Raw genomic sequence first — 13,139 nt, 5'->3', positions numbered from 1 at the left:
TGTTAAAGAAAACATTTAAACATAACCGTGATAATTAGACACCCTGTTCTAATCTAGTAATATAATAATAATAATAATTTATGACAATTCATTTAAGAACACATCATAAATGCTTTGCATTAAGAAATTTTAACCATGAAAAAAAAATAAACATGTAAAACATACCTTCTGTCCATCTTCCCATGAAATCCAAAGGTCTCCGCGTGTTAGGAAACATGCTACAGCATGACGACTTAAGTGATGAATCCACCCTTCAGTGCGTAACTGAATCATTATTGCATCAATGAACGGGTATCCTGTTCTACCCTAGAGAATATAATAATATTTTTAATGACAAGTAATTTAAGAATGAAATAATTAATGCTTTACAATATGCAGCATTTAAAACTGGTATTTGTAAATTATTATTCCAATTACAGGTGCAAACCTCTGCCCATGCTGCAAGATGTTCTTCATTTTTATTCCATGGTACTTGACAACATATAGGATTTCCAACCATTTTATCAAAATTTGGAGTCTCTGCAGCAACAACATAGTAAAATTCTCGCCATAAAAGTTGTCCCAACAGTGACACAGGAGGTTTCGTGTGTGGAGATGTGCCAATAACCTAGTAACAGTGCTAGTATTCACATAACTATTTACATGTATTTTTATTAAAATGATTCTATGAGCAATTTCTCTTACCTCTTTTAACTTGTAATAAAATGTCCGTGCAGAAAGGCAACCAAATTTCAAATATGGGCTAAGAACGGTTGTGCTGGGTTCCAAACTATTGGGAGAGGTGTTTGGCTTTTCAAACTTGCGTACCCACTCCTAAATAATGAAAAATGAAACTATAGTTTATATATTTTAAAAAACAGAGATTTTGCTTGCTGTAACATTTCAAGTCAGTTAATTTATAGAATCTCTGTCAAAACGGATTTTGGTTCAAGGAGCTATCTCTACGGCATAAAGCAGCAATACAGCTTACAGTTATGGTCAAATTCAGGAATAAAGCCAGACATAACACATGAATATTAGATGATTTTATAACAAAAAACTTGTGCTGTTTGAGAGTCTCCTAATGTAATAATTGCTTGAAACATACTCCAGACCAGTGCTGATGGTATTGCCTAACTACACTATGTTCCTAATTGTGCCCGTCAGTTTGTGCCACATCTAAACTGGATCCGCACAATGATCTCCACCTGCCACTGTTTGAGTTTGTGTATTGTGGGCTCTGACTACGGACTTCTGCTGTACCACTTAAACCAACTTCGTAACCACCATCCCTTTCAGCAGCCAACTGCTTCTCCACCCCCAGTGGACCATTCAGTCCCATGGCAACTCAAATATCTTCAGATCTCCCGTCAAGCCTTATCCTGTCTCAGCATTTTACACAAATGCACTTAAGAGTAAGCACCACCTGTGTCTCCCCCCTGCGGGTTCGGGGGTTAGAATAGGCCCGTGGTATTCCTGCCTGTCGTAAGAGGCGACTAAAAGGAGTCTCAAACTTTTCGGCCTTATGTGATGATCCTCTCTTGGGTTTGACCTCCAATTTTTCCAAATTTCCGTTGTTAGTGCGTGCCATTTGGGAAAGGACACCTTATGTGGTGTTTTTCTATTGGTCCATCATGCATAACCATCTTGCATGCTACCTATTGCCGTGTGGCGGGATTTACACCTAACGTCTTCTGGTTTGCCTCTTTCTCATCTTCGCAATCCCTTTCTTAGCGCCCACGACAACTGTGGACCCTTTCAACACCTAAAATCCAGCACGGTAGCCAGTCCGTTGTGGTGGGGTCGTCATGTACCCTCTTGGTGGTAGCCCCCTGACCACGCAGGGATCGCACTACAGATGCCAGAGCTGTTTCCTCCACATGCATGCCAAGGAGTATGTGCCCATCTTGTCTGGGGCACGGGGACTCCGGGCAACGGAATATCGGCCAGGTACCCGTTGCTTTGGCTGGGTGGCGCCTTTGGGGAGAGCCCTCGTTCGGAGTAGGTGGCATCTGGGCGGATGTGGTGCAATGAAGCGCAATAAATCACACCAAGCTGGTGGTCGCACGGCCACCAGCGTCTCTAAGCGAGGCAGAGTTGACTTTGATGCTGCAAAATATGACCCTCAGTCGTTCCCCTCTTTGGCTGCGCCATGGGAGGGACGCAGATCTAGTGCCAAGCCGGAGTCTTACGTACCACAATACCTTGTCTGCAGCAGAACTGATGGTGACTCTTTTCTTACGACAAAGCCTCTGTTTTTTGTGGAACACCTGGAGGATACGTTTGGGGAAGTGTCGGGGTTGTCTAAAATGAGGAATGGGTCCATCCTCCTCAAGACGTCCTCTCCAGCCCAGTCACGGGCGTTGCTCTTGTGTGATAAGCTGGGAGACGTCCCTGTTACCGTCACTCCCCGCAGTAGCTTAAATATGGTCCAGGGGATTATTTACCATCGTGACCTATTGTTACAATCCGACGACGAGGTGAGAGCCGACTTGGAACGACGTGCTGTGCATTTTGTTCGTCGTGTACATAGAGGACCCAAGACCAACAGGGTGGCCACCGGTGCCTATATCTTGGCCTTTGAGGGTGCTGTATTGCCCGAGAAGGTCAAGGTAATGGTTTACCGTTGTGATGTCAAGCCATACGTCCCTCCCCCGATGCGGTGCTTCCAGTGTTGGAAGTTTGGTCATATGTCCTGCCGTTGCCCCTCCAGCGCCACATGTCGAGATTGCGGACGCCCCTCTCATCCCGATTCTCCATGTGCGCCTCCGCCTGTCTGTGTCAACTGTGGGGAACACCACTCTCCATGCTCGCCGGACTGCCCCGTTCTTCATAAGGAGCGGAAGATAATGGAATTTAAGACGCTGGACCAGCTTACTTATCGCGAGGCAAAACTGAAATTCGAAAGGTTGTATCCTGTTTCCCTTCGAACATCTTATGCTGCAGCCACGTTATCGTCGCCCTCGCGGGCGACAGTTGTCGCCTCATCTGTGCTGCCTCCAGTGGGCCCTCGGGGCCTTGCATCTCTGTCTTCCCCCTAGTGACTGGGGGCAAGCATTCCTCCGTTGCCCCCTTAGCAGTTGGGGGCAAACCCTCTTCTGTCACTCCCCCCGCGCTTACTTCGGGAGTGACATCTGCTCAAAAACCGGGGGGCTCGATCCCTCCCCCTCCTTCTCCGCCGGCGTTGCCTCTGCCGATTCCTTTCTCGCGGAAGGGGTCCCTCGGGGCCCTCCCTTCCTCCGTTTCTTCTCCTACCCAGCCGGATGTCAGCCAGTGGCTGAAGGTTCCGCCACCTGCTGGTCGTAGGGCTTCTGTGTCGTCGTCAGCCTCCGATGCTCCTTCAGAGAAGCTCTCCCAGCCCTGTAACCCAAAGGACAGACGCAAGAAGAAGGAACGGAACGTGTCCAAGAAGAAGGACGTTCCGGCAGTTTCAGTACCGCCTGCTGTACATAGTTCTGGCTCTGGGGATGAGGTGGAGATCCTCGCCTCTGCCGCGGATCTCGCCCTCACGGAACCATCGGGGGCCTTTCCTATGGACGCAGCTGACTCTCGCCCAGTGGCGGCCGTTGACTCTGAGGCGCCATCTGCCTCTTAGTCGCCTTCACGCCCTTCCAGTTCCTTCCTGCTTCCATTCTCCAGTGGAATTGCGGCGGTTATTTCTGCCACCTGCCTGAGCTCCGGCTGCTTCTGAGTGTTTCCCCTGCATTGCTCTTCAGGAAACTTGGTTTCCAGCAATGCGGACCCCCACCCTTCGCGGTTATCGGGGATACTGTAAGAACCGCGCTGCCTGTCAACGAGCGTCAGGTGGAGTTTGCCTCTTTGTTCACCACTCTGTCTGTAGCTCGCCTGTACCCCTTCTGACGCCTTTAGAGGCAGTCGCTGTCAGGATTGAGCTCTCGCCGGCTATTACTGTTTGCTCTGTTTACATTCCTCCGGATGGGGAGCTCCCCCGACATGTCTTGGCTGCGCTGCTGGCTCAACTCCCGCCACCATTGCTGCTTCTGGGCGATTTCAATGCCCACAACCCTCTATGGGGTGGGACTGTCTCCGATGACCGCGGTCGTGCCGTGGAGCATGTGTTGGCTCAGCTCGACATTAGCCTCTTGAACACTGGTGCTCCCACACATTTCAGTGTGGCCCATGGCTCGTTCTCGGCCATTGATCTCTCTCTTTGCAGCCCCGGACTTGTCCCATCCCTCCACCGGATAGTTCATCCTGACCTGTGTGGTAGTGACCATTTTCCCATGTATTTGTCACTGCCCCAGTGTCATTCTTCTGGGCGCCTGTGCCGCTGGGCTCTCAACAGGGCTGACTGGCCAGCTTTTACTTCCACTGCCACCATTGCTTCTCCCCCACAGGGCGACATTGACGAGGTGGTCCGTGTCTTGACCACGTGAATTATTTCTGAGGCCGAGGCTGCCATCCCCCGCTCTTCTGGACTCCCTCGGAGGAAGGCTGTCCCCTGGTGGTCGCCAGAGGTTGTTGAGGCTATTTGCGACCGTAAGCGGGCTCTCCAGCGTCATAGGCGGCACCCGTCTCTGGAGACCCTCATCGCCTTTAAGAGGCTCCGTGCCTTGACCCGTCGTCTTATTGCACGGCGTAAGCAGGAGTGCTGGGAGAGGTATGTCTCATGCTTGGGCTCCCGTGTCTCCCCCTCACTTGTGTGGTCCTGTATCCGGCGGATTTATAGATACCAGACCACTATGGGTGTCCCTGGAATCTCCCTGGATGGCGCTGTCTGCACGGACGCTGCCGCCATTGCTGACCACCTTGCCGCGCACTTTGCTACGAGCTCTGCAACTGCAACTTACCCCCCCCCCCCCCCCCCCGCCGCCTTTCGCTCTCTAAAGGAGCGCGCCGAGCGGACGCCGTTATCATTCTACACGCGCCATTCTGAAAAATACAATGCTCCTTTCAGCAAGAGGGAATTTCTCACTGCCCTCGCCGATTGCCCTGATACAGCACCAGGACCGGACTGCATCCACGCGCAGATGCTGAAGCATCTCTCCAGGGACTGAAAAATACAATGCTCCTTTCAGCGAGAGGGAATTTCTCGCTGCCCTCGCCGATTGCCCTGATACAGCACCAGGACCGGACTGCATCCACGCGCAGATGCTGAAGCATCTCTCCAGGGACTGCCAGAGACACATCCTCACCATCTTTAACTGCATTTGGAGCGAGGGTGGGTTCCCGTCGCAATGGCGAGAGTGTGTTATTGTCTACATCTTGAAGCCCGGTGCGGACCCTCTGGCGGTGGACAGCTATCGTCCCATTACCCTCACCAACGTTTTGTGCAAATTGCCCGAACGTATGGTGGGGCATCGTTTGTGTTGGGTCCTTGAGTCGCGCGGTCTCCTCACTCCATCCCAGGGTGGCTTCCGTCAGGGCCGGTCTGCTGCGGACAATTTGGTGCAGCTGGAATATGCTATCCGTACGGCCTTTGCCTGCCGTCAGCTTCTCGTTGCTGTATTTTTTGATCTGCGGAAGGCATATGACACCACATGGAGGCATCACATCCTTGCTACGTTGCATGAGTGGGGTCTTCATGGTCAGCTCCCAGCTTTTCTTCAAAACTTTTTATTGCGCCGCTCTTTCTGGGTGCAAGTCGGTGCCGCCTCTGCTTCATCTTATATACAGGAAAATGGGGCCCTGCAGGGCTCGGTGTTCAGCGTTTCCTTATTTCTAGTGGCCATTAATGGTCTGGCTGCAGCCCTGGGGGTCGTCGGTGTCTCCTTCTTTGTATGCCGACGACTTCTGCATCTCATTTAGCTCAATGACTACGGGAGTCGCCGAACGCAGGCTGCAAGTAGCCGTTCACAAGGCAGCATCATGGGCTCTGACTCATAGTTTTCAGTTCTCTGCAGCCAAGACTTGAGTTATGCACTTCTGCTGGCGACAGACGGTCCACCCTCATCCTGAACTTTACCTCGACAGCCACCTACTTGAAGTGATGGACACTAGCCACTTCTTAGGACTCGTCTTTGACGCCCGGCTCACATGGGTTCCTCATATTACTCAGCTGAAGCAAAAGTGCTGGCGGCACCTCAACACCCTCCGCTGCCTGAGCCACGCGTCTTGGGGTGCAGATCGCTGCACACTGTTGCGATTGTACAGAGCCCTTGTGCAGTCCAGGCTTGATTATGGGAGACTGGCCTATGGGTCTGCATCACCCTCAGTATTGACGTTGTTGGACCCCATACACCACTGTGGGGTTCGGCTGGCAACATACGCTTTCCGTACGAGCCCCGTGGATAGTCTACTGGTGGAGGCCGGGGTTCCCCCGCTGCGGATTCGCAGCCACCGACTGCTCGCCGACTATGCTGTCCACGTGCATTGCTCGCCAGGCCATCCCAATCATCGCCTGCTTTTCCCTGCCATGGTCCTCCCTCTGCCTGAACGGCGACCTAGGTCTGGGCTTTCCATTGCTGTCCACGTCCAGTCCCTGCTGTCGGAACTGGGGTCATTCCCTCTTCTGCCTCCCTTCCGGGTCCGTGCACCCACGCCTCCCTGGTGTATGCCCCAGCCGTCCATCTGCCTGGACTTGGCAAGGGAACCCAAGGACTCGGTTCCGCCTGTGGCCCTCTGTCGCCGTTTTCTTGCGCTCCTCGCCTCATTTTCAGGCTGTGAGCCTGTCTACACTGATGGTTCCCTGGTAGATGGTCATACTGCCTACACTTTTGCTCATGCTGCCCATGTTGAACAGCGCTCCTTGCCGGCTGGCTGCAGTATTTTTACTGCAGAGCTGGTGTCCATATTGTGCGCTCTTGAGCATATGCGTTCCTGCTCAGGTATGTCCATCGCCATCTGCAGTGACTCCCTGAGCAGCCTCCAGGCTATCGATCGCTGCTATACCTCTTCTCCTCTGGTATCCTTTATTCAGGAGTCTGTTTTTGCCATTACCCGCTCTGATCGTTCGGTGGTCTTTGTTTGGACGCCAGGTCACGTTGGCATCCCAGGGAACGAACATGTCAACAGGCTGGCCAAAGGGGCGATCGACGCCCCTGCTTTGGAGATCGGCCTCTCGGCTTGTGATCTGCAGCTGGCATTGCGCCGTAAGGTGCTTGGGATGTGGCATGACGAGTGGCGTAGCCTGACATCGTCGAATAAACTGCGGGCTGTTAAGGAGACAACCGATGTGTGGCGGTCCTCCCTGCGGGCTTCTCGCAGGGACTCTGTCATCCTGTGTTGGCTCCGCATTGGCCATACCTACCTGACGCACAGACATCTTTTGCGTCAGGAGGATCCCCCCCTGTGTCAGTGTGGGTCCCGGCTGACGGTCGCCCACATTTTGCTGGAGTGTCCCCGACTGCGCACCCTCCGGCAGTCTTTTAATCTCCCAGGCACGTTGCCTTTGGTTTTATGCGACGATGCCTCCGTGGCTGACAACGTTTTAAATTTTATCCATGGTAGTCCTTTTTATGGTTCCATTTAGGGAGGTCCTGCACCTTTCATTTTCTGTGTCCCTTGTCCTCGAGTCTCTCATAATTGGTTGCAGATTTTAGTGTGTATTCGGATGGTTGACTCTTTCCCTTTTTTGTTCTCATGGTCAGTCAACCAGTCTCCGGCCCTCTTCTTTTCTTCCATTTCTTTCTGTCCGGTGTTCGTCTGTACTCTTTTTGTCTCTAGTGTTCGCTGCCACTTTTGTGTTCTATCAGTGACTGGGGGGAGGGGGGGGGCATCTCCTCCCCCTTGGGGTTTTACCTGCTCCGTAAATTTTCGTCTGGCCTGTTTTTGGAATGGGGGACTGATGACCTTAGCTGTTTAGTCCCCCTTAAACATCCCAACAACCACCACCACCTGTGTCTTCTCCCTCAGAGGTCGCTCCCAGGGGTAGCAGCGAGGGTTGCGCACTGTGAGTGATATAGTAAGCTACTGGCTACACTGTATTATAGTATTAGCTATAATGTTATTCTGGTGGACTCTATTTATAATAGTCAAACTACTATTTCACATGATTATTGTTGACTTGATTAAATGTTCTTGAAAATGTACTTAAGATATATTCAAGTTAACATAATAAAGTAGCATACCTTATTTTTCATCTTTAAATTGAGTCGATCAAGAGCAGCAGATTCCCCACCAGGAAAAATTGTTGGTTTTAATAGTTTCTCATTCACTCCAAGCTCAATAAGGGTTGGTACACAATGATTATGATCATCAATCTTCACAGAATTTAAAGTTATTCTCTCAGACAATTTAGATGGTGAGTTCACTGGTTTCTCAGGTGGCCCAATGTTGTCAACCAATGACAGCAACTTCTGATATGTTAGTGGTGGTTTCCCCATATTTTTCTGTACAATACTGCAGAAAAGGAATAAAAAACACTGATATTTACAACAACAAAACTGGAACAGAAAAAATAAAAGGATGGTCATTTCTCTCTAGTAATGACTAACACATAAATCAACTATATATTTTCTTAACTCATTGTTACCTGGCATTTGTTGTGAATTAATTATCTATCTAAATCTAAAATATTGTCATGAGAAACATTGCTTCTGGATTTTTTTCCTGAAAACTAGAGCAAACATTACTGAACAATTGGATTATGGGTGGATTTTCCTCAGCAAAATAAAGATTCTAAAATCTAGTTATTGAGAACATTTAAACTGAAGGTAGTGGTACTGTAGACATTCCTGTAATAATACAAAAATTAACTGAGCTGTACCCAACATTGCCAAAAAGACATTTAGAAATAGTATCTTTGGATGCAGCTAGACCCTGCCCACAAGGGAAATGGGGTATAAAATATATTGTAGCTTTGTATTACTTTCTTTTTTTTTTCAAAATACATCAAACTGCATGTTGTGCAGTTGGTGACTGCAAGTATCATCATTACAAGAATCACAAAAGACTATATCTTGTGGGTAGGAGAGCTAGAAATATTAACTGATAATGCATCATATTTTGCAGGTAATGACAGAAAGGAATCATTAACACCAACAAAACAAAACACGTCTCAATTCCACCTAAAGGGAAGCCTGATAGAGAAATATTTAAAGAATTCAATAGATTCACCCGCACCTACACCTCTCAAAAACATACAAAATGGATCAAGTATGTTAAGCCATTCCAACAAATCATCAATCTTCTCCATACCTCTACTGGCGTTACACCAATTGAATTAATCTTTGGAATGAAGATTGGTAGATGACTGGGAAATACCACTGCCTAAAATTCCTAGAAAAGAAATTCCACTTGAGGATAAAATACACCAGGTGTTGGTCAATCTTGAGAAAAAGGCAAAGCAAAGAAAGAGATCATATGATAAGAAATCAGGACGCACTGTTCAGTTCCATGCAGGTCAACAGGTACTCCTAAGAAAATACCAAAAATCCACAAAGAATGGGAATTAAACCACAAATGGCAGCTTTGTATACAGGGCCATTTGTCATATCTAAAATCTTACATCCAGGTGCTTATAGGTTGATCTTTGACTCTATGTGAATGGTGGAAAGGACAAAGAACTCTAGACACATAAGGATTTGTGGGAATTTGTGCACTAGGCAAAGTTAGCATAGGTTAAAAAACCAAGAAGTCATATACATATACACATAATGACATAGTTCATTTGAACCTGTACATCGCAATTTTATGCTTAGTATTAAGGAAAGATATTCATATACTTATTTCATGTTTGTTAGTTGAATAGAACGTAAGTTTTAGTTATTTAAGATTTCAATTAAATGTCCATGAGCGATAGAAAGCTCTGAAAACACTTCCGTCCCTTGCGCACAGCACAGCATAGTACAACACACTGCATAGCCGGCTGACTGAAGCAGCTTAGCAAATGAACACCAACCAAATTGTACTTTAGAAATTTTACAATATAAGTTAACTACTATAGAACTGAATAGTCTACACTAAAAAGCTGAAACTTAATGGAGAGAAGAATTGATCTAAGGAATATTTACAGTGTACAAAATAAAAAATCTATCTATGAAAAAATATCTACACATAGTATTACTATGTACAGTATTTAAACATTAAGAAGTTACTACATACAAGCTACACTAAACACTATAGGAGGATATCTACGTACAATGAAGGAAGGAATAGATGTAAAATTTTGAATAAGCTACAAGATAATGAGATTGTGCCCCACATATGACAACACTTGTATTAACACTTGCAATTCAGCATTGCAGCATATTCTCCAGCCTTCTTCCTCCATTATTGGACCATAGATTTTGTGTAGTATTTTCCACTCAATGATTTTTAGTGCATTTTTGTCATGTTCTGTCAACATCCATACCTCTGACCCATATGTGATAACTGGTTGACCAAGGAGTTTTATATTAGCAGTTTTGTTTTTCTTGTAACAAAGTGATTTTTGAAAAGTTGCATGTATGCAAAGTAAGCTCTGTTTCCTGCTTGTACTCTTTCCCTTATAACCTTTCCAATCTGTTATCATTTGTTATTACGGCTCCCAATTAGCTGAAAGAGGGCATTCCTTTGAAGCATTTCCCATTGATGTTTAGTGGTTCTTCTGGCCTTAGATTGTGACATTATCATATATTTTGTTTTGTTTTCATTCACTATGAGGCCAATTTTAAGGCTTCTGTTCCCACTGTCCAGTATATTTCTTGTAGTGTATTGATATTTCTTCCTACTATAGCAATGTCACCAGTGTATGCACATATCTGGCAAGTTTTCATAAATATGGTGCCTCTTTTGTTGATATGCAGAGCTGTACTGAACAGGACAGTGGAGAGACTATCACCTTGCTTCACGCCTTTATTAAAGTGTTAATACAAAGTACGTAATAAAATTTGTGAAAATACGATGGCAGAACATGTAGAGAAAATGGTAGACGATAGAATTCCAAAGAAAATGATAAAAGTTGTGATCCATTGAGCAAGGTGAAAAGGGAGACCTAGAAGAAGATGGATTGATGACGCAATAGCAGATCTCACTAGTAAGGGGCACCAGGGGTGGAAAAGAGCAGCAAACAACCAAGAGATGTGGACGAAGATCATTGAAGAAGCCAAGGCTCACCAAGGCCTGTAGCGTTACCGAAGAAGAGATGACAACACTTTAATTTTCAGATGCAAAAGGTAAATCAAAATGACAGCTACACTATAAACATTTGCACTCTTGTAACATGAGTTGACTGATGAATACAGCTGCATACAGATGGAAAATGAATATGTGTATATTGAAAAAGTGATGCATTAGTAGCCATCGAGCAACTACATGCCTAGTTTTAAGTTACTATTAAGTTTCCTTCCAGCGAATGCTGCATGAACGTGTCCTGAGATAAATGAGGAACACAATCGTTTCGCGTTAGGTACCACAGCAAAAGGATTGCACCATAATACACGCATCAAAAAAAGTTTTTCATTGCCCCAGTTCCCAAAACTCCTGAAGATAGATGTTGACTGTCAATATTCTATCACAGACACAGTTAATTTGCCTCTTCAGAGAAGTCACTAAACCCACCCAAAGATGTAAACAACCAAGTATGAGCAACACCTTCTAGATGGAGGGAGTCCGTCAGCCAATCAGTTCCAGTCATTCCACCAGGAATGAGATACATGGCTCGTGTTGTGTGTAGTTCAACCATGCCTAGACAGTCAATACCGTGGTTTGATCACATCTGCATTATCACTTTGTGCATGGAAGGGCTCTCAACAAGGGAAGTGTCCAGGTGTCTCGGAGTGAACCAAAGCAATGTTGTTCGGACATGGAGGAGATACAGAGAGACAGGAACTGTCGATGACATGCCTTGCTCAGGCCACCCAAGGGCTACTACTGCAGTGGATGACCACTGCCTACGGATTATGTCTCGGAGGAACCCTGACAGCAACGCCACCATGTTGAATAATGCTTTTCGTGCAGCCACAGGACGTCATGTTACAACTCAAACTATGCATAATAGGCTGCATGATCAACTTCACTCTCGACATCCATGGCAAGGTCCATCTTTGCAACCACGACACCATGCAATGCGGTACAGATGGGCCCAACAACATGCCAAATGGACCATTCAGGATTGGCATCACGTTCTCTTCGCCAATGAGTGTCACATATGCCTTCAACCAGACAATAGTCGGAGATGTGTTTGGAGGCAACCCGGTCAGGCTGAATGCCTTAGACATACTGTCCAGTGAGCGCAGCAAGGTGGAGGTTCCCTGCTGTTTTGGGGTGGCATTATGTGGGGCTGATGTAGGCCGCTGGTGGTCATGGAAGACTCCATAACGGCTGTATGATACGCGAATGCCATCCTCCAACCAATAGTGCAACCATATTAACAGCATATTGGCAAGGCATTTGTCTTCATGGACGACAATTCGTGCCCCCATCGTGCACATCTTGTGAATGACTTCCTTCAGGATAATGACATCACTCGACTAGAGTGGCCAGCATGTTCTCCAGACATGAACTCTATCGAATATGCCTGGGATAGATTGAAAAGGGCTGTTTATGGACGACGTAACCCACCAACCAATCTGAGGGATCTATGCCGAATCGCCGTTGATGATTGGAACAATCTGGACCAACAGTGCCTTGATGAACTTGTGGATAGTATGTCACAACGAATACCGGCATGCATCAATGCAAGAGGATGTGCTACTGGGTACTGGTGTACAGCAATCTGGACCACAGCCTCCCTGAAGGTCTCGCTGGCAACAAGCAACGTGTGGTTTTCATGGGCAATAAAAAGTGCAGAAATGATGTTTATATTGATCTCTCTTCCAATTTTCTGTACAAGATCCAGAACTCTCGGGATCGAGATGACGCTAAACTTTTTTTGATGTGTGTATAAATAATTATAAGTATAAAAATATGTGTGTGAATGTATGTGTATGGAAAATATACAGTATGTCAGACATTATAAAAGTTAAATTGAAGTCTCATACTATCAATCCACAAGGGGTCAAACCACGTACTATAAGGTGCTGATAAGAGTATCACATGTGTGTTTATGGTGCATCTGCACATAATCACAAGCAACCCAAACATTGTCTTAGAGCTATTCCAGCTATTCACTAACACAATCTACGTAGCGATACATTTATACAAATCATGTAGTGAAAAAGATATAAGTCACAAACACTGAACAACATTCAGTGCAGGCATTTTCAAACAGTTGTGCTGATGACTAGTATAATATGGTACTGTACTGTCAGAATTACCAATAGGTAGGAAACACTAAA

At 46.6% G+C, this 13,139-nt stretch overlaps 1 protein-coding gene across 1 annotated transcript in view; it reads right to left on the bottom strand.

Annotated features, from left to right (window-relative positions):
- Window positions 1–13,139, bottom strand: part of LOC126334862 (cryptochrome-1) — a 77,433-nt gene that overhangs the window by 39,832 nt on the left and 24,462 nt on the right. Inside the window, exons 4-7 of the mRNA XM_049997546.1 lie at window positions 8,010–8,280; window positions 685–813; window positions 428–607; window positions 166–306 (exon numbers count right to left, since the gene is read on the bottom strand). Coding sequence (XP_049853503.1) covers window positions 166–306; window positions 428–607; window positions 685–813; window positions 8,010–8,280 — 721 coding nt within the window. The remainder of the gene's footprint in view (window positions 1–165; window positions 307–427; window positions 608–684; window positions 814–8,009; window positions 8,281–13,139) is intronic.

Source organism: Schistocerca gregaria, chromosome 2, assembly GCF_023897955.1.
Source record: "Schistocerca gregaria isolate iqSchGreg1 chromosome 2, iqSchGreg1.2, whole genome shotgun sequence".
NCBI classification, from domain to species: domain Eukaryota; kingdom Metazoa; phylum Arthropoda; class Insecta; order Orthoptera; family Acrididae; genus Schistocerca; species Schistocerca gregaria.
This window is presented reverse-complemented; position numbering and strand designations above follow the sequence as displayed.